This window comes from Camelus dromedarius, chromosome 6 (genome assembly GCF_036321535.1).
Source record: "Camelus dromedarius isolate mCamDro1 chromosome 6, mCamDro1.pat, whole genome shotgun sequence".
Classification (NCBI taxonomy): Eukaryota; Metazoa; Chordata; class Mammalia; order Artiodactyla; family Camelidae; genus Camelus; species Camelus dromedarius.
In genome coordinates this window covers 29,681,549-29,703,475 of record NC_087441.1, presented here as the reverse complement: position 1 = coordinate 29,703,475, position 21,927 = coordinate 29,681,549, and the positions used below count along the sequence as shown (strand labels likewise).

Sequence of the window (21,927 nt, the reverse complement as noted above, 5' to 3'; positions counted from 1 at the left end):
CAACAAACCAGAATTTCATTTACATAATATCCCAAGCTATCCTAAATAAGTTGTTAGTAGCTCCAATCCAAGGACAAGGACACTTAACCTCACACCTAAATGAAATGAACACATACCCCTAGGGCACATCAAGGAGGGTCAACAGGATCTTCCAGAAAAAACTCCTGCTTCAAAAGCTTAGTCACTAAAGCCAAGCCTTAGCATGCCATGCAATCTCTCTAACCTGTCTCTGTGTATGAAAAACAGGAATTGTAATATCTGCCTCATACAGATCATTGATAAGTGAATGAAATATCTACAGAGCATACTTTCTAAGATATCGTGGGTACACAAAACACAATTAGTACCTAATTTTCAAACTAACACCCATTGAAGGTTATAAAACCTGATCTCCAAATTTAAGAGGAGACATTTGAGTCTGCTGTGAGAGAGTGTAAAGAATTAATAAAGACTGCTGGATGCCGTAAGAAAAAGGAAGTGAATATAAAATGAGGTCAATGGGGAACCACGCATTACATAGAGCCTCCCGTTCATTTACAGAAGTGGGAGAGCATGAAGTAGAAATAGAATTTAAGGTTTTATCTGCTTAGACTCCTGCCTCAGAGTAATGAATATAAATATTCATTTCACCAACCATGCTGAGGACTTGTGGAAAGCTAACAAGTATGCCCATGCCTTCTAGAAGATATACAAACAAATAAATGATTGTATACATAAACCGATACATATATGCATAAATAAATACAAGGATACTATAATTTGACAGTAATTATCAAAAGCATGGCATCTTAACAGTTTTAAAAATGATTTTCTAAATTTTATCTAATGTAAGTTCACAATCAGGAAAGACCTAACAGTAAAGTTAGAACTGAAATAGACCCTAAAGGGTTAGTTAAGGCTTCCTTAGTAAACATGGAACAACAGAGGGGCAGTCATGGGAAGGTCATTGTAAGCTTGGGGCAGCACAACATGAATAAAATCAAGAAGGTAGGTGAGCAAAATTTAGTCTGTTAGGCAGAGAAAAAAATGAGAGAGGAAGTTTTGTTTTTAAGTCTCGGAAGCAGAGATGAGTTTTTATTTTATTCCACTGTTTGAATTAGCAACTTAAAAGTCCACTGTGTCTTGTTTAATTAGACTCTCCTATCCTTCACTTAAACCCCCTCCCATCTGTTGAGATATAGAAGACAATCACTTTTAAAAGATAGTTTTGCTAAGGATGGTCTGGGACCTGGATCATCTCTTGAAGCCATATGATACATACTCCTTTATTTTTCCCACTAGGATTAAAATGGATTTTTAAAAATATATGATAAAGCCTGGAAATAACCTAGATGTCCACCATCAGGTAGCTGGTTGAATAAACTGTGATACATCTTCACAATGGGGTACAGAGTATAAATAAAAAAGAACAAGAAATACTTCTCTATATTATTATGAAGTAATCTCCAGAACATACCAATAAGTACCCCACCAAAAAAAAAACCAAGGTGGAGAAAAGTGTGGATAGTGGACTTCCACTCTTCTAAGAATGGAAGGATAAACCATAAAGTTAAAATCAAAAGAAATTTACCTGCACAGTAAATTTACCTGGAAGGGGGAAGGAGAGAAGAGGGTGACGGCTCAAGGATAAAAGTGAGACTTTTAATATATCTTGTTTTTCACTTTGACTTTTGGCCATGTAAATAATACACATGCTTCTAAAATAAAATTAAATTTCAAAAAAGCAATCCCTAAACATTGACTACAAAGTGAAACTAATGAACCTAACCAGGTATGCAGTTGGTGACTTACCTATATGGAGAATAACCATCCTAAACAACCTAAAACAGAGTAACTGGATTATGGCAGTCCTTTTGGGATCCACCCCAAGGATACAAACAACGGAAGAAAAGAAAAACAAGTTTAAATTATTTTCAAGTAATCATATTGTTGACAGCAGTGTTAGTATTTTTATTCTGAGAATGCTGTGCATTAATGGAGGATAAAACAAACAAGTAATTATGTGATATTCTGATTATATTATCTGCTGTATCCTGAGAACCACTATTCTCAGCATGGAAGAAAGAAGATACATGTAATTCTGTCCTCTGAAAAGGCTTAAAGCAATGGCCACCCCAGAGAAAGGAACACTCCTAGTGTCCTGAACACAGTCACAGAAGTATATTTCTACCAAACAGAATCAGGGTTTCTTGCAGAGATAGACAATTCTAGATATGGAGCAGAAAATATACCAGAAACATATGAGAAATTTTCTCATTTAGATGTCTAAATCCATGAGTTAAGATACTATTTTTACAAGAAAATAAAACAATGCTAATTGTTCACAAGTGAAAGATGCTAGGGAACCAAAAAAAAAAAAAAAAAGGAAAACCAGTAAATAAAAGGAAAAGGTAACCCATTTGAGACAGTTTTTCTTAAAAGAAGTATTTAAATTAATAAATGAAAAAAAAGAACTTAGAACATCATTTTGTCACCCTTCGTAAGTGTATGGGTTCAAGCAGTGATCAGCAGCAGCTGCTAGTTTCATGAAAGAGAAAGACAACCAGATGTTCAGTGACTCTTGATACCTGATCACGTATGAAGTAGTCTTGACCAAAAAAATGAGCCTGAATCTGATACATCCAGAGGTAATCAATTTACAAGGGACAGAAGAACACAGGGACAGAATTAGAAACTTTAATAACCAGGTTCCTTCAACAAACAAATTTTGGAGCAGGGAAAAAGGAACAGAGGGAAGAAAGGATAGGGGAAAAATGAAGAGTAATGAAGGAAGGGAGAGAGGGAAGGGAGAGAGGCAGAGAAAGAGACCCACACGGAGACAGAAGAAGGGAGGGAGGGAGGGAGGGAGGGCAGGAGGGCGGGATTAAAAGAGTCTTAAAAGGCATTATCAACTAACTGCAATGCATGAACTTTATTTGGATTCAAACTGTAAAAAAAAAATCATGAAACTTGTGATACAATTTGAAATTTGAACACTGATCAGATATTTGAAATGAAGAATTGTTAGCATTTTTTAGATACAATAATAGTACTATAGGTATGTGTTTTAAAAAACTATCTTTCAGAAATATATACTGAAATATTTATAGATGACAAAACAGAATTCAGAGATGTATTTCAAAATAACACAGTGGGGAACTAGTTGGGGGCATGCACAGGTCAGGACTAGCCCTGAGTTAATGAACGTTGGGAGCTAGGTGATGAGTATTGGGGGCTCATTACACTATGCTTTTTAACTTCCATGTGTGTGAAATTCTACAAAATAAGTAAATGTAACTTTAAAAAATATAAGACATTTAGTAGCAATGAGAACACTCAGTACACAGAGCTTGGTCTCCAAATACAATCTGCTACTGAAAAAACAAGGGCTCTTTGAAGAAGTAGATTCTTTCTAGTCTGGGAGGAAAAAGTACAAGGTGAACCTGGAATATCTTGTACTAGAAAGCAAAGAAGCAAAAGAATGGGGCCATGTTAAAATGGCGCGGCTTGAAGGACACCTTTTGTCAAATTTGGGTAAATGTAAAAGTCAAAGAAAAAACAAAGATTCATAAAACACAATGAAAAAGGAGTCATCAGTCTAGAGTGATATTCAAAAACAAAAAGAGAAAAGGGGAGGAAAGCAATTACTACAGATCACCAGTCAATCATTACAAAAGGAATAAGAGAATGAGAGAAATCACCACTTCGCAAACACTAGTTTCATTACTGTTTCAGCTAAAGATTATAAATGCATGGTGAAACCAGTGGGTGAATGGTTGTTAGTGACAACGGGGTATTCACTCAGTCTTAAGGATCACAAATTAGTATTAGCTGCAAGGGGAAAAGGTGTCTGTACAATGGGGAGAGCTGGTGAACATCTTAACCAAGTGGTCAAACATCCATCCTCAACCAAAGGACCATCTGAAGTCAGGCCCCTCTTCTGATGATGCTATGGGAGGCAGAACCATCTAGGCAGTAGTTTGGCTAAACAGGTTTAACTTGGATCCAGTCATCAAGAACAGACAAAACCAGAAATTTGATTTAGACCCCTCAAAATATTAAAGAAAAATCAGAAGACCTGATCTAGATTCAAGAAACCAAAAAGATATGACATCAAATGCAACACATGACCCTTGCTTGAATCCCAGCTGGAGTGAGGAAGAGAGGAACTATAAAGGACAATTCTGTGGCAATTGGGAAAATTTTAATATGACCATATACAAGTGTAATTATTGTTTTCATGTTCACTTTCTTTTTTTTTAATATATGTATTTTTTAATGGAGGTACTGGGGATTGAACTCGGGACCTCACTCTACTGCTGAGCTATACACGCTCCCTGACAAATATTCAATTTCTTAAGCATTAGAGCTGTGTTTTGTTTTGTATGCCTTGTTAAGCTTAAAGAAAAAAAAAAAAGAAGTGAGTGTATATTTGATAGCGCAACATATACACAAACAGATGGATGTAGAAAGAGACAAAGTAAATGTTGTACAATGTTAACTGTTGAATGGATCTACATGAAAGCTGTAGGGGTGTTTGCTATGCTATTCTTTCAACTTTTCTAAGTGTTTGAACTTTTCACAATAGAAAGCTGATGAAAAATACATTCTGATGTTTAGTGACATCTCAATAATGTGCTACGTACAGGTAACAGGGCATCATCGCCTTTGCTTCTCAGGGTCTTCTCCTTGGCACTCTCTTTCTGATTGACTGCTTGCTCTGCAAATGATACCTCCAGGTTGATGTCTGTTTCAGAGGCAGGTGCCTCCTCAGGCACCAGTGGAATCAGGTCCTTTTCACCAACAACTAGGCTAGATGCCTGGCCTGAGGAAAAAAAACAAAAGACTCAATTCATATGCTTTGGTTATTTCTTTTTTTACTTCAAATGCATAGACTGTATAAACCTTTGGGGAAAGTACTATTCACTACAGGCAAGAATTAACAGTTATTTTACTAGTAAAAAGCATACTCAAGGAATCCTACCAACGGTGCACGAGGGGAAGAGAAGGGAAGGTGGTGACTAGAAACCCAGAGTTCAACTGTGGAATTTTTTTCTAAGGTCACAATTCTTAGACTGTGTCCAGTCAACACTGCTGATGATCTCAAACTTGGAATAAATAATCTCACAAAAATTTAGTAGACTTAATTGTTTTATTTTACACGGGAAGCTTAACAGCAAAAAAACAAACAAAACAGAGAGAAGAGAAGGAGGTTAGTTTTACTCTCTCTTAGAACTATGATACACCACTTAACTTCCTCACAGTGGAACAGGTTCCTGGAAAAGACTTCTTCCACGCCCTGCATGTCCTTTCTGGAATGTTATCTGCCTATCATAGTGAAAATTCCAAAAGTTAGCACCAAAAACATTTGCTGTGGGAGTCAGGTCGGGAGGCACCTGGTACAGGAACTAACAGGTTTTACACCAAGAGTATATCAAAGATTGTAACAGTTCTTACAAATCTAGTCAAGTAAGTTTCAGATACTTGTATCAACAGTTTAGCTTTTGTTTGCTTATTGTTAATCCTCCAGGAAAAAAAATAACATTTGAAAATTTGAAAACTTCTTTGCTAGAAAAAACAGCTTTAAGCTTAGAAGAAAATTTAGCTTCTAAATTTGACTACCTGGTAAGTTTTTGGTTTTAACACAACTCACACTAGAGGAAACTCTGGAATCCATGACAGGATTACTTTCTTTTTTTCTAATTGCCAACCTTTAATTTATGGTGAGCAACTCTGGATTACATAAATAATAGTGCACTCACATGTTTATATACTAACACAACAAGGTGATGGAGGGCAAAGTTAATGTTAAAATTTAATAATATGTCATATATATGTATATTATGAAAAGTCTAATGCCTTCAGAAAATGTTTATATTATCTTCTATTTTCTATATTTATATCAATTTAAATCAAAAAAACACAAAAAATGTTTTACTGAAAAGAAAAGAATAGATCTAGCCTTTTTCACTCCCATTCAACAAGCAGGGAAGGCCTTATGGCCATGGACCTGTGTAGTGCTCAGCGGGGCCCCACATGGGGTTTAATGCTCTACTGTTGCCATCTTGAAATTGGAACAAGAAGACCTACGTTTTCAGTTTGCACTGGGCTTGGCAGCCTACATAGCTGGCCTGGTGGCATCTCCCAGTTGTAAGTAAACACTAGGTAAGTAAACACTGACCTATGCCAATTCCAAAAATAGGTAGAAATTTAAAGCTCTTTGATTGTATTTATCTGCTACCATCCATGCCACGTTACGCTTTTTCCAACAGCCTATGACAATTTTTTTAAAAATTATAACTAGACCTTTCTCTGATTAATTTTTAAAGTATGAATTTAAATGTCAAAGCACAATTTGAGTTTTATTTTCCCCACTGGTTTACACTGTTTTTATGTTTTACTGTGAAATATGTATGTTGGTTTCCTAGGAAACCATTCTAAGAGGAAAAAAATGATTAGCCATTTTCTTAAATTAGAAGCTACCTTTCCAGAAGCTGAACATTTATGGATTAAAAACATTAAAACGATTCCCTTTTCTCCTTAACACTCCCATATCAAAGTTACAATAAATACCACCTTTCCCTCCACACAAACAAACGTTCTGTGCTGAATTTAAAACCGAGAGGAGATATTATAATTAAGTTAGAATGCATTTAAAACATACAAAGTTCCTCCAAAACATGGTAAAAAATAAAAAAACCTAGTAAAGACTAACGGATAAAATGATAACCCAAGTTAAGGCAGACAGTAGGAAAACCCATTTCACGAGTGACAGAGGGACACTGCTAAAAGAAATGGATGGTTAATTGGCTAATAAATATACCTATGAATTATCTTCTCTCAAAGAGAAAAGGTAACAGAGAATGCGGAGATAAATCTTTTAGTTCTTAAAGTCCTAAAATGTAAATAATATAATTTCTTTAATCTATTCTCCTTTGGTTTTTGAAGTGGACAAGAACACTGAGTTATATATATTTCACAAAATTCCTTAAAGTGTTTCAGTTGTCCAAAATCATCCACAGTGTCTTTATTTTAAAAAATAATTTTCCTTTCTCCATGGAACTCAAACAAGAAAATATACATAATATGAAAGTTTTAAAAATTATTTGAGCATTATTAAAAATGACTTGGGCACTATGTTTCTTATACATAGAGTTGTACAATTTGGTAAGAAGTTAAGATTGATACTTAGCAGGAGATTAATCTGAAATGCAACAACCCTTGCAACATTAAAATTTTATAACTTTTTCATTCAGAATAAATAACTTTGAACATGTATAAAAGCCCAAGTGTAGGGAAAACATTTAAAATAGACTATGTAGCTCAGAATTTCAGATTCCAAGTGGAGAGAGTTCCACCTTTGAACTTTAGACATGCATTTCATTCAGTACCTTTCAGTGTTTTCCTAACACTGTTAACTCACTGGCCAGCAAAGGAGCATGGCATTGCCCAGAACAGGTGCGGGAATAAATACTTGGTGACTTGGGTGGCACTGTACACATTCTCTTAGTATTCTGATTGGAGGCTCTCAGCCCAATTCACAGCATTCCAGCAAAAGCAGATGTATATCAGGCAGCAAGTTTGTCACATTCCTCTCAGCTGCTGTAAGCTAGGCTGGAAAGTACTCACATAATGAACTTGTCTTCCAGGACTTCTGTTTATATAGCCTACATCACCATCTCTGGCAAGGGAGGAAAACGTCAAGAAAGGACAATGTTTTCCTCAGTATTCATTTAGCAATTGCCAGTCACTCTTCCCCAAAGCCCAAAGCATATTGACATTGGCCCAAAAGGCTCATCTGTCTCTCATGATGACCCAGCTCTCGCCCGGCAGCACTGGCTGTTCCAGCTTGCTTGCCACTTCAGCTTGCCAGCACACAGACTCAGGGAAACACACCCAGTGACTCCATTCTGATATAAAACATGGAACTAAAGAGACCTCCACAGAAGAGTAAAAAGCAAGTGCTTTTATAGATATAAATATATAGACAAATACGTGTCTATATGCACACATGCACATGCTTATATTTATAGATATGTGTGTGTCTGTATATTTTAAGGCAGGGGTATAGGACAAAAGTTTGGAGAGAAGTATGGAGGAAAAAATAAAGACATTGGATGCTCCAAGACTCCAAAAGACCCCATATACAGTAATTGTGGACTAACATTTAATTTTTATAGACAGGTTGGGAACACTTCCCAGTCCTCTGCAGTCTACCTGATATTCCTCCTCCAGGACTTCCAGTCCAAATACAACACTATTAATGGCATGGACACTTCAGGTGCCAGGTCTTAAGAACAAAAACAACAAGAGCAAAAAGGACAAGCCCCTGAGCAGGAATCAGGGAGCCACAGACCACCTTTGTTATAGTTTTTAAGCAACAACACATTAAGGATTAAGTTTTTAAGCTTAAATTTATAACCTTAATATAGAGCCTTTTTTCCTTCTCATAAATCCATGAAAGAGCTATAAATTCTTTCTTGGTAAGTACTAATAAAGTCTTAACATATATTTTCATTCAGGCCTTCAACTAATCCATTTCTGAAATAACAGATATAGAAAAAGAATGAAAAGCAGAAATAAAATCAATTGCAAAAAAAAACTTAAGTTTTTAAAAAAGTTTTTCTACACCTTCTGAAAAGCAATCCATTTCTGAACCTCAGAATTTATGATCTGAGATCCATTTATGAACCTCAGAGCTAATGATTTGACAGTGGGTCCCCACATTCACTGGCTCCCCTTCCTAGCTGTATGGCCTTGGGAAAGTGACTTCGCATCTCTAAACCTCAGTCTTCTCATCTGTAAAGTGGGTTAAGAACAATATTTACTACATAGAACTTTTAAGCATATTAAATTAGGTAAGTATCTCTGTACAATACCTGACACATGGTAAACATTTGGGAAAACTGACTATGCATAGAGATGTTAGAACAGATAAAGATAGACAGGTATTACAATATATGTATATACATCAAAGGCCCACTACGTGCTCAGTCTTATGTAATTATCTCCTTTGGTATTTTACGTGAGTATTTTAATAGAATCTGCTTACTAGAACTGAGGATGAACGTTTTAAAAGGTTTTATACGTTTGTTACACTAATAAATGAGGAAACACAAGAGAACAGGTCCAACATACCATCTTTTGCTTGATCTTTGTTTTCATCTGTTCCAACTGATTGTGATTCGGTGCCATCTGGAGCCTAAAGATAGAAAGTGGGCCATTGAGTCATCTCCAACTCACAAGCAGAGAAATGGTATTGTAAATAACTCTATCACTAACCTTTAGAGTACAAGAAGTGTACTCAGAATTATAACAATCAGAAAAAAAAAGGACTATGGTTATAATCAAGAAGCAATCATCCAACAAATGTGTGATTACCCACAACGTGTAAGACACAATACTAAGCCCTGAGGGAGATACGAGCAACGTCACGAGAATCCCTGTCACCAAGGACACCACTATGGATTGAAGTGAAAAGAAGTTAGTAATATCCGTTAACAGATGAGTAGATAAACAACATGCGATCTACCCGCACCAGGGAATACTCTTCGGCCATAAAAAGAAATGAAGTACAGATACTCGCTACAACACGGATGAGCCCTAAAAACATTAGACGGAGTGAAAGGAACCAGGCAAAAGGGCCACATATTATGTAATTCTGTTTCTATGAAATGTCTGGAATAGGCAAATCATAGAGACAGAAAGTAGATCTCTGGTTGCCTGAGGGGTAAGGAGGGAAATACAAGGAATGACTGCTAACAGGTATGGACTTTGTCTTGGAGATGATGAAAACGTGCTAGAATGGATTGTGGTGATGGTTGCAAGTCCATGACGACACTAAAAACCACTGAAGTAAACGGGTGAACTGGACGGTACCTGAATTTTCTCTCAATAACGCTGTTACAAAACAAAAGTACAAGTTGACATGTAGGTAATAAAATACAAATTATTCAAATTAAAAAAAATAATACATATGGGGTAAAATAAAAGCTAAATTACCAAGCAGGTAACAAGAGCTTAGATATTCAAAGGAACTCCCTGGGCAGTGACACTTGGAAGAATATTGCCCTCCAAGGGTTTACAGACACCGTAAAACATGGCTGGCTCCGTTCACCAGTAAGTGTGTCCAGGCAGTATTTCCTCCCTTTCAAGTAAAGCTTCAGAAGGAATTTAGGAAAAAGGGAAGCGAAGTTGAGATGAACCATATACAGAGGTCTATTTGAATGAATTATTTTTAAAATACTCATTCTATTGGCGTTTCATCTCTACACAAAAGAGGTAGCCTTTGTAGTCTGCTCACCGCACATTTCAACTCAAGTGTTAGCAGAGAAGGACCCCCCTCTCCACCTGCAGCCTAAGAAGAGTCTAGAAAAGCACTCAGGCAGGCACACTGAGGTGCTCTCCTTAGAGATCTGAAGTTCTGGGGACAATGTAGAGTGACGATCAACCACAGAAGTGGTTCATGAGTCATGGCACTGCCTCAGTCCCCCTCAGGCAGAGCAACACCACCGCCTCCGCCCACAAGCCTGCAGAAGGCTAGCCCCCCATGGCACAATGAGCACAGTGAGTAGTTCTAATCTTACATACGAACACATATTATGGAGCGTGTGGTTGGAACTGTTTTCCTAAGCAATTGAAGACGACAGTGCAGATGGTATTCATTTCTATATTATATTCCCCAGTGTCAGCAAGGGCTTCATGAGGAAGCGCTGAAAATGGACGAGCTGAATGTGTACAGTCATCCCTCGGTATCTGCGGGAAATTGGTTCCAGGACACCACCACCACCCACCTCCTGCCCTGCCCCTGCAGATGCCAACATTGGAAGATGCTCAAGTCCCTTATTAAAACAAACAAGAGTACAGTCGGCCTCCGTACCCATAGGTGCAGAACCCAGGGATATGGAGGACCCACTGTGCTTATCTGAGAACAGAAGAACTGCAGGTGAAGGTGGCTGACCCATGTTTGCTTCAGGGATGGGGGCAGTGCTTCAATTAAAGGCATGCAGTGGGAGCAAGTTAACATTATTTTAATTTACTTGCGCTATTTCTCTCTTGCTGACTCCATCAGATGATACAATCACCAATTACCTTACATTCAAACCATATGGTTCAGACGTTACCAGGAATTTGCTGGAAAATGTTGCTTCTAGCATTGAGTAGCAACATCCTCTTGGGGACTGGCAGGAATCCCACAGTCTGCAGTTTGCTTAGGCTCAGCTCTCTGCCCCCTCCCCCTTTTGGCTTCCTCTTAACTCCCTCTGGGAGGGCCCTTTAATTGGGAAGGAAATGTCATAATACTGTATTTCTTTACCATTCATTTTTCTACAGCTGGTAACCGAATCCAGTCCTTCAATTCCAGTGGATGTCCCAAATAACCACTGGGTGGGAAGTGAGTGTGTAACTGCCTTACAGCAGCAAGAGACCTGTCTGAAGCAATCCAGTGACCCCAAAACTCCTGTAAAATGGACTGGATTTCATCTACAATTGACTAGGCAAATAGAGTAGCAAACTGCAGCTATAAAGGATTTCTTGGAAGAATGAAATGTCTACAAAAAGCAAAAAACCTCTACATGACAAAGACATCTTAAATATATAGCCCTTTCATTCCCTCATTTTAAAAAAGAATCCTATGATTTTTGTTAGCTTTTATTTACAGTGCAAATACAATCTCATGTATTTACTGAGATTACTTAATATCAGCGTCTTAAATGGAAACCCAAATATAGCAGGACGCATAGTGGTTAAAAGCACATATTTAGAGTTAGTCACATTTCGGCTTACTAGCTACAGGATCACTGAGCAAGTTGCTTAAAGTCTGTGAGCCTCAGGTGCAGAAGGGAAATGATAATACCTCATTCACAGGACAGCTATGAGGACTAAATGAGATACGGCCTGGAAAGTAGTTAGCAAGTAAGTGTTCGGTAGTGGTGGCAGCGAACAGGATTGCTATGATCATCACTGCAACCATCATTTAAGATTCTTTCTGTTTGTTCTCATCCCAACCACCACACTGGGTCTTCTAGACCAGACTATTCAGTGTATGAATCGCTGAATCACTATGCTGTATACTAGAAACAGAACACTGTAAATCAACTATACTTCAATTAAAAAAAAAAAGTGTCATCTGAGAACACGTCAGACTGTAAATCAACTTTGACCCTTAGAACATCATTTAGTTCAGCTGACCTTTTTTCTCTTTGGAGCAAGTTTCTTGATGAAGGAGCAGATGATAATTTACATCTTATGCAAGCTCTCCAGGTCCTCATGGACATGTAATAAACAGACTACCACCTGGCTGTACTGAGTAGCACTGTTCCAGGGCACACAGTTCTCCTACCTGTCCCAGGCCTTCCCTGATACCTGTCAGTCCCAGAGTCCCTACCAGACTCCAGCAGCTTCCACTGATAAATCAATCATCTTGACAAACATCTACTCAAATCTTCCATGTGCTAGGCTTCGTGCTAGGCACGAGACACAGAGAGGAAGTTATTTCATGTTTCAGGGTTCCTGTTTTGTAACTGAGCTGCACAATTCCCTGCCATTCATCCCCACGTGAATCTAGAAAAAAAGCAAAATCTTCCTACAAGAGTTAATGGAGAAGGGAGAATCCTCTCCCTCCTACATTTCTGTAAGAAACAATTAGCAGTCACTTTGTCTAGGGAGCTGGGGCCACTCCTAAGGCTCCAAAGCCACTGAACACAGGCACTGTCATACAGAATTGGAACTCGTTTAATTTTCTGCTCCATTGGGATAACTTCTAGAAGGACAGGGGCGGAGTCCCTCTTGATCACTGCCAGCACAGAGTTTCAGTGCCCTGCAGATCAGTGCCCATTGTTTTCAATGCCTCAAATTAGACTGGATGGGTCCAATGGATTCTAGGTGATTATTCCTTCACTTTATCAAAAAAGAAAACCTACTTCTTTTTCTTTTGACTCTCTCTGTTGAGCAAATATGTCTCTGACGTCAGGAACCTGGTACTGTTTGTTTTTTTTCCTCAAGGTCTGGGAGACAGTCTCCACTCGTTTCTGAACAGCTGCCGCCTGGGTCCGGGTCAGTGTTGATAAAAACACCATGCTTTCTTGGGGATCTCCAGCAGCCTCTCCGAAGAGATTGGACAAACCGGCCTCCTTAAGCCATTCTTCTTCCAATTCTCCCTCTAAGACAGTAAGAGAAAAAATGGTATTTAAGTCATAAAATATGAGAACTTTTACCTTTTTTTTTAAGCTGTTTAAAAACTCCTGCTGAAACTCTCCTATCACAACCAAACCACAGGCCCAAGAATCATTATCTGAAACCTGGACAGCTGCCAGCAGCTCCAGCCATAAAGATATCAAATTTTAGATCCATTTCACATATACTCAATTAAAAATTTTAAATGACTTCACATGTGATTAACCTCTATAACTTCCCTGCAGATTAACTAGGGGAAGATAATACTCTTCCCCTTTCAGAGACTAGCAAGCGATGAAAAGATAACTTACTTCCATCAGGTCACAGAAGGCAGTCGATGCTGGGGATAGCCATCAAAGCCCTGTGTCTTGGCTTAAATTCAGCACTACCCCCAGCCCAACACTAACTGGTGGAAAAGTTTGTGTTCTCTGCTTACTGTAGCTGACAGCGAGAGAGGCCAAGACGTAAAGAGCATCCGAACATCAGGAACTAATCAATTTCAAATTAATTTTTTTAATCCCCCTAGTCAGCACATCAGAGTCATGGTTTTTTCACAATTTTTTTTTTAAAAAGCAATAGCTTATTAAAGGAAACCTGTTAAACAACTGAATCAATTCAAAACACCGAAAGGAAGTAAACAGCAAAGCAAGTGTTGTGTGAGATCTATTGAGAATTACAGAAAAACTGAATGGTAACTAGAATAGATTCACTCCAAGCTCCAAGTTTATAGAGGAAGGCGAAAGACCAAGGACCTGGGACACAAAAGAACTGTATTCCTGCAAAAGTCACGTCACTTTGGCCAAGTCACTGAGCCTCAAGCTGACTCTGTTTTCTCATCTATAAACCAAAGCACAGCTGCCCTGACTACCTCATGACCAGACGTGAGCATGTTACAGGGGAGAACTCTGCGGAGCTCCGGCACGGCCCGTACCACGTGATGTAACACTTACTGCTCTTCCTGTCCATCCTCCTACGCTGTGCAAACTCCACAAGGGCACAAATCAAGTAGGAATAACCTTGGTTTCAAGAAACATAAGGCAGTGCTGGGCATTCTGCACGCCAGGAAACAGGCACTGTTTACTGACAGAAAACGTCAGCCATTACTATTAATGCTATTGAGGAAGAACTCAGTATGTGTGTGTAAAACCAAAATTGCCAGGAAAAAGCTGATATTGCCATGACATAGAAAGAAAATGAGATTACAATGCACTGTCACTCATTCCTTTAAAAAGTAGAGGTAAAATTCAAACAATTTAAAGTCAAAGAAAAGGCATGGGCCTGGAGAAACGTTCCCAATTCCTCTTGATAATCACATCATGAACAACTATCTATGAATCCACCTCCATCCGGGAGAATTAAGAAAAAGCTAATGCTGTGGGGGAGGGTATAGCTCAAGCAGTAGAGTGCATGCTTAGCATGCACGAGGTCCTGGGCTCAATCCCCACTACCTCCTCTAAAAATAAATAAAAGAAATAAACCTACTTACCTCCTCCCAAGCCTCCCCCACCAAGTCAAATTAAATTAAAATTTTTTTAAAAGAAGAAAAAAGGAAAAAAAAAAAAAAGACGCTAACGCCACAAGGCTAGGTATCAGGCTGGAGTGCTGCTTTTCCTCACTCAGCAGGCCACTGGTAAGAGGCTTCTATCTTGAAACACTGAGACAGGAAGGCTGAGAGAGGCTATTAATTATCATAAATAAGCTCACCTGGATTGGTCAGGCGAGGAAGAATGACAATACAGGGAAAGAGAACCCAAATAAAAGAATGAGTTGGTCATCATTTTCCTTTCCAAATCAAAGGAATGTTAAATTAAGAAAAATCTCCGACTTTTTAAAGTATTATTGGTTGATTTTTTTTTTTAGGCAATGTTATAGCAAAGGAGAAAAAACTGTATGTAGATTTCAGTACTAAACAGCTTGATGCCAAGTCATTTAGCATCATTAAGCAGTCTTCTGTTGAAAAAGAGGTCACTATCCTTGGGCCACTGTAGCTCTTTTATATCAAGTTATATACCAAATACATACTTACCAAGCTATGGATGGCACAAGGCGTAGACAGAAAGCTAATATAATAGATGCCAGAGCTGGGCATCAGAAACCTGGTGTCTGCTTGAATTTAAGAGATTGACAGCAAAAGTATGAGATTTAAGGAGTAGGGGGAGTAAAGTTTTACATATTTCTTCCAGAATATCAAACACAGTAGTGGAGGCTGCAGAAAATGTGGCTGGAAAGAGACTTGAGAGAAATTATAAACCAAATACAAGAAAGAAGTAAATATGGAGGCTAAAAATGCTAATGCCATTTTCCACTGTCCAAATCTACACCCTTAGCTTAGCTGGCTAAGCTGTGGCACTGCAGCCAATGTGGAGTGTGAAATTGTGACACTGTGAAAGATTCGATGACCAGGGCTGAGATAGGTCTGAAAATCACCAACAAGGATTGGCTTACGTGAATCTTTTTTCCTTCTAGAAAAAAGTTACTTGGCTAGTAAAACAAGATTACTATCCTCAACCACTTGAAAGGCTATCATGTAAAAATAGATTTATTCTGCTCTTCCAGAAAAAGTGAGTCAAAGGTAGAGTAGAGCAGATTGTAAATCAATAAAAAAAAAAAAAACAAAAAAAAAAAAACATCAAAACAGCTCGAGCTGACTGATCAATTTAAAAACACCTCCATCATCAGAATCTATACTCACTAGAGGCCAAATGACTGTATGGCTAGGATACTATAGGAGAAATTTAAAGGGAGGTTAGATGACCCCAAAGGTCAAGTCTAACCCTCAGAGTTTATGACACAGCAAGCTTGGCCAACAAGACCCTGACAATATCCAAAACTAATTGAATTTATTCTGCCACTTATATTTGGCAGCTGCATCTATAAATCTGCCACAATTAAGTAATTTTCAAGTTGAAAGGCAGCCACCATTATCTTTTTCTCATTTTCCTATCTTTAATTATTTTTTGTCCTCTTCGTTTCCATGAATTCATTTCCCATTCAAAATAAATATCAAAAAAAAAAAGAGTTTTATTTATTTCATTATTACCATCAGGCTCTTTGACAACCACCACCTCCTGGTCTTCTTGTCTGTTCTCATTAGATTTCCTGATATTCTGTATTTCAGTCCAATAGTCTTCCATAGACAGTTCATCCAAAGAATCCTGGGAACTTGATCGATCAAATGGAGGCTTTTCTGAAACTTTGGTGATTTCCTGATTCATGGTATACTGGCCATATCTGCGACTGTAAATTCAAAAGAAAAGACAGTTCATTTTAGTACATGAGGAATTAGTACAATTTCTTTCTTTCTTTTCTTTTTTTTTTTTTTTTTTTACAATTTCTGAAATATAGTACTGAGCTGGAGAATTTGGAAACTTCTTAAATTCTCCTTAACAAAACCAAAGAGATGTGTATTTTGAAACTGTTTAACTTACCATGTGACCCAGGAATCCTGCTCCTGGGCATATATCCAGAAGGAACCCTACTTCAAAATGACACTGGCACCCCAATGTTCATAGCAGCACTATTTACAATAGCCGAGACATGGAAACAGCCTAAATGTCCATCAACAGATGACTGGATAAAGAAGTTGTGGTATATTTATACAATGGAATACTATTCAGCCATAAAAACTGACAACATAACATCATTTGCAGCAACATGGATGTTCCTAGAGAATGTCATTCTAAGTGAAGTAAGCCAGAAAGAGAAAGAAAAATACCATGTGAGATAGCTCATATGTGGAATCTAAAAAACAAAACAAAACAAAACATAAATACAAATCAGAAACAGACTCATAGACATGGAATACAAACTTGTGGTTGCCAAGGGGGTGGGGGTGGGAAGGGACAGATTGGGATTTCAAAACGTAGAATAGATAAACAGGATTATACTGTATAGCACAGGGAAATATATACAAGATCTTGTGGTAGCTCACAGAGAAAAAAAAATGTGACAATAAATATATATATGTTCATGTATAACTGAAAAATTGTGCTCTTTACTGGAATTTGACACAACATTGTAAAATGATTATAACTCAATAAAAAATGTTAAAAAAAAAACTGTTTACCTTTGAGATGCTACTGATTATAACATGCTTGTAGAATGAACAGTTCTACTCTCTGCAGAAAAGTATGGCAAAGAACCAACAGCAATGTAATAAATCATCTTTCCCTTGCCATTACTCTTTCACTTAAATTATTTTAAGGCTCCTTTAAAACTAAAAATTTGTTCTTAGAAAGTAACAGGTTAAATCTTGATTAGAGGTTAATTAAATTGGGATTGAATTTTATATAGTATTTCATATTTATCACCAGTATCTATAAACCAAACTCAGTTTACCCTTACATAGCACATATATGCAACCAATGAATGAGGTACAATTTGAATTTTTGTTTTATTTTTTGGAACCAAAACATAAACAGAAGGATGATATATTAAGCCTGCTGTTACATCTATTCTAGAAAGCAACTTTTAATCTTTGCCTATAAATGTACCTATTACTTATATAGATTTTAAAATGTGGTAAAAATGTATTTGTTGGCAATTCTGAATAGTTAAGAATTACCTCTTAAATATTTAAATATAATCTATGAAAAAAAAGGAAAGTGAATAAATAAAGGTATCTGCATGACTTCAAGTTAACTATGTATTTTTTTCTCATAAGTCAAATCCTATCTACTACTAAAATTGAATTAAAGGGCTTACTAATAAAAATCCATATAGAATAGAAATACTGAATTGTTTTACTGTTGTTTATATTGAGATAGAAGGAGAAAAGCCTTATTACTTAAAGGAGGAAAATTTTCAGTTCTGGTTCTTCCCCTTCATAGTCAATAATTTTTTAAAAACACAATTTGAGTGGGGACAAAAATTGGTGAACCAGTGTTTTGTTGTTCCAATTTCAAATTGCTTTTTTTATCTCCCAAGAGGCCGTTAGGAAGTAATACTTTGCTAGATTGGTTTTACTTACTGCACACATAGAAAATAAAAAGAAATGCAACAAAACAAAATTCTTCTAATAGCGTGTGAATATTTTCACATTTCAACTGACCTTTCCCATAATTATTTAAAAGAGTAGTAAATTATTTAATACTACATAAGGAAGACCACCACTAAACTCTAGTCAAATCTACCCAGCAGTTTAATTCCAACTGACTTCTTAGAAAAAGTCAAAGAACTTAATTAGCTATTGCTGCAAATAAATGCGATATAACTGACTACTTAACTGTAATATGCTAATAGGCCAGTTTTATCCCTTTAAAGATGATTCTCTTTGCCTTAATTACATACTTTATTAATGCTGGTTGCATAAAGGAATGAACAATTTCTATAATCTCTCCCCCTCTAGCAATCCTGGGGTGCTGATTGGTGGGTGTTGGGAAGAGGGCCAACAGGAGGAAGTCTGGACATGTTTGTGTGAATCTCTTCCCTCCAGTCTCCACTGTCCATTGTCTGCCTCCTCCATCCCTTAGTTCAAGGGACACTTCCTCCCCTCCTCCCCAACTCGTGCTTACATCCTTGTATCCCACCCTGGTCCCCTTCTCTCTCCCATTGGCTGCATTACCATCAGTGTTCTCAGTTTGAGGTTTATTCTTCTGATTCTTCTTCTTTTTTTTTTTTTAATTTTTTACTGATTTATAATCATTTTACAATGTTGTCAAATTCCAGTGTAGAGCACAATTTTTCAGTTATACATGAACATATATATAGTCACATTTTTTTTCTCTGTGAGCTACCGTAAGATCTTGTATATATTTCCCTGTGCTATACAGTATAATCCTGTTTATCTATTCTACAATTTTGAAATCCCAGTCTACCTCTTGCCACCCCCCACCCCCTTGGCAACCACAAGTTTGTATTCTATGCCTGTGAGTCTATTTCTGTTTGGTATTTATGCTTTGTTTGTGGTTTTTTTTTTTTTTTTAGATTCCACATATGAGCTATCTCATATGGTATTTTTCTTTCTCTCTCTGGCTTACTTCACTTAGAATGACATTCTCCAGGAGCATCCATGTTGCTGCAAATACCGTTATGTTGTCGGTTTTTATGGCTGAATAGTATTCCATTGTATAAATATACCACAACTTCTTTATCCAGTCATCTGTTGATGGACATTTAGCTGTTTCCATGTCTCGGCTATTGTAAATAGTGCTGCTATGAACATTGTGGTGCCAGTGTCATTTTGAAGTAGGGTTCCTTCTGGATATATGCCCAGGAGTGGGATGCCAGGGTCATATGGTAAGTCTATTCTTAGTCTTTTGAGGAATCTCCATACTGTTTTCCACAGTGGCTCCACCAAACTGCATTCCCAGCAGTGAAAGAGGGTTCCCTTTTCTCCACAGCCTCTCCAGCATTTGTCATTTGTGGATTTTTGTATTCTCCTGATTCTTAAATTAAAATGTGAGTGAGAAAGCTTTTTCTCCCTTAAAAATGAAAAGTAAATTATATTAATTTTTAATTTCTGAGATCAGCAGCTCAACTGATCTATGGTTCATATTCTTAATCCCGCTTCATCAGGATAGCTAGAGCTAATTTCTAGAGTGTCTGCCGGGTTCATCTTTGGTTTATTTCATATCAAATATACAGATGTCCTATCCTTTCTTTTGTTTTACCTCTCATCATAATGTAAGATGGTCTACCTTATTCCTATTTTCTACAACCCTTAGCCCACAAGAAACCACGATGAGAACTGTGGAATGTGTGAACTATAGTGACTAATGCCAAATAATTTGGTTTATCTGCTCACAAGAAAGAGGTGCAGTTGAAGGAAAAGTACATTAAGCCTTTCACTCCTGAAGGAATGTGTTTATTCTGGCAAGAGTTTTCCAGTAAATTTCCATTAAGATAGCATGTGCAGAAAAATTCAAGGGCATTGAGCAACAGCACTGTTACGTAAATACACCTCCTATATCAAGCCTTGCTTTCAAAGTGTGCAAAAAGTGAAAACCTAATCGCTTAGTGGCTGATGAATCGACTCAATATTTTGACTTTAATAAGATTCAAAAGCTGAATACATTTGCTGTAATAACTTGAAGATACTGAGTCATGGAAAGGAAGGGTTTTTTTTTTTTTGATCACTGGCAAATGTTGCAAGAAAACAATTTCTTTTATAAATATTAGGGGGTGGGGGAGGGCATAGCTCAAGGGGTAGAGCGCATGCTCAGCATGCATGAGGTCTTGGGTTCAATCCTAGTATCTCCTCTAAAAGTAATTAAATAAATAAACCTAATTGTCTCCCTCCCTCTTCCCCCCGAAAAACTAAATAAATATTAGGGGATGGAGTGCGGGAAGGAGGCAACCATCCAGTGATAGTCCTCTGCCATATATTTTATATTTTCTCTAAAAATGTGGCTGAACATTCTTTAATTACAGTTTATATCAATAAACATGTCAACCCACTCTCCTTTACTTCTTAGATATTCTCACTTTTGTACTCCTGCCAGGCAATGGCTAAAAGTCTGGCCCTTCTGCCCTTGTAGGAGGCCAGTTAACTTGCTTCCTCTCTTCTGTTTTTAGGAGTATGTTATATGACACCATCTTCATTCTGCAAATTGGGTTCAAAAACATAGAAGCAACATCTGCTAGACATAATGAAGTGTGGTGCAAAAATATTCTGGATTTCTGAAACATCCTAGCCAGCACATGGTGATGAAATCAAAGAAACACAGTTTGTACCACAGGCAACTTCCTGGCAAATAGTTGTTCTGTTTGTTCTTCTTCACTCCCCACCCTAAATCCTTTGTGCTAAACCTCCCATGGTTGCTCTTCTAACACCCTCCTGTTTCTCACTTTTTATAATGGTAACAATGGAACTAGACACTGTCCTCTAGAAGTTGCCTCCTAGTCAGCCCTACAGGTCATGCTCTTTCTAATACAGCACAATATTATCACTTGGCCTTTCTTCCCATGGGCACTAACATTACCAGCAAATACTCAACTTTGCAGACCCTTATGAGCCTCCATGGTGATTCATCATCTTGCTGGTGTGTCCTCATGCTGTGGATAAAAATTGAGGCTCTGTTTCCTTATATTTTCCCCAGGTGTATTTTATCTCATTTTTCTGTAATATTTTTTTCCACCTGGTCTTTGGATTTCAAACACACAGGTATCATTCAGGGTATAAGTGATACCTGTTACTTTGTTGTAGAGAATATTAAACTGATCTGACACAAGCTGTCCTTCATAAGAAGGTGGAGCCTGCCGTGTGCTGTGCTGTGGTCCTACTGTGATTCAGCCTAGCACCAACTCAGTCAGCAAAATGACAGGCAAACACATGGGACTAGGAGTCTTTAGTTCCAAATGATTCCAGCTCTACTTAACTATCTCTTATGATCTTTGGAAAGTCACTTCTCTAATTCTAACTTTTCCTATCTATAAAATGGGAAGAATGCCGATAGCCCTGACTGCTTTGTTCGTTGTGAGTTATCAAATAAGAATTCCTACTAAACTGCCTCAGAGGTAACCAACAAGGCAGCACCCAAGGTGGTATCATTGCTAACACTTGTATAACTGCCACTGCCATAGAATAAGGTCACCTTTGCCCTCTTCAGAGAAACTACTTATCCTCTAGGGACAGCCATTCTGAAACCTTTGGTCCCAGGACTCCTTGCCACACTTAAAAAATGTTCAAGGGCTCCCAGAGGGCTTTTGAGATAGATTATGGCCATTGATACATACACTATTAGATATTAAAACTGAAAAAAAAAGTGTAAATACTAGTTCATTTAATAATAAGAATAAACATCTTAGATAACATTTTAGGGAGGGAAAAAAAAC

The 21,927-nt window shown here is 37.6% G+C and overlaps 1 protein-coding gene across 2 annotated transcripts in view; it reads right to left on the bottom strand.

The window, feature by feature from the left end:
* The window catches only part of ARHGAP18 (Rho GTPase activating protein 18), a 163,650-nt gene that overhangs the window by 40,478 nt on the left and 101,245 nt on the right, over window positions 1–21,927 (bottom strand). For both annotated transcript variants that reach the window (XM_010988641.3, XM_031456304.2), the window contains exons 2-5: window positions 16,193–16,389; window positions 12,900–13,138; window positions 9,118–9,181; window positions 4,626–4,804 (exon numbers count right to left, since the gene is read on the bottom strand). In XM_010988641.3, coding sequence (XP_010986943.3) covers window positions 4,626–4,804; window positions 9,118–9,181; window positions 12,900–13,138; window positions 16,193–16,389 — 679 coding nt within the window. The remainder of the gene's footprint in view (window positions 1–4,625; window positions 4,805–9,117; window positions 9,182–12,899; window positions 13,139–16,192; window positions 16,390–21,927) is intronic.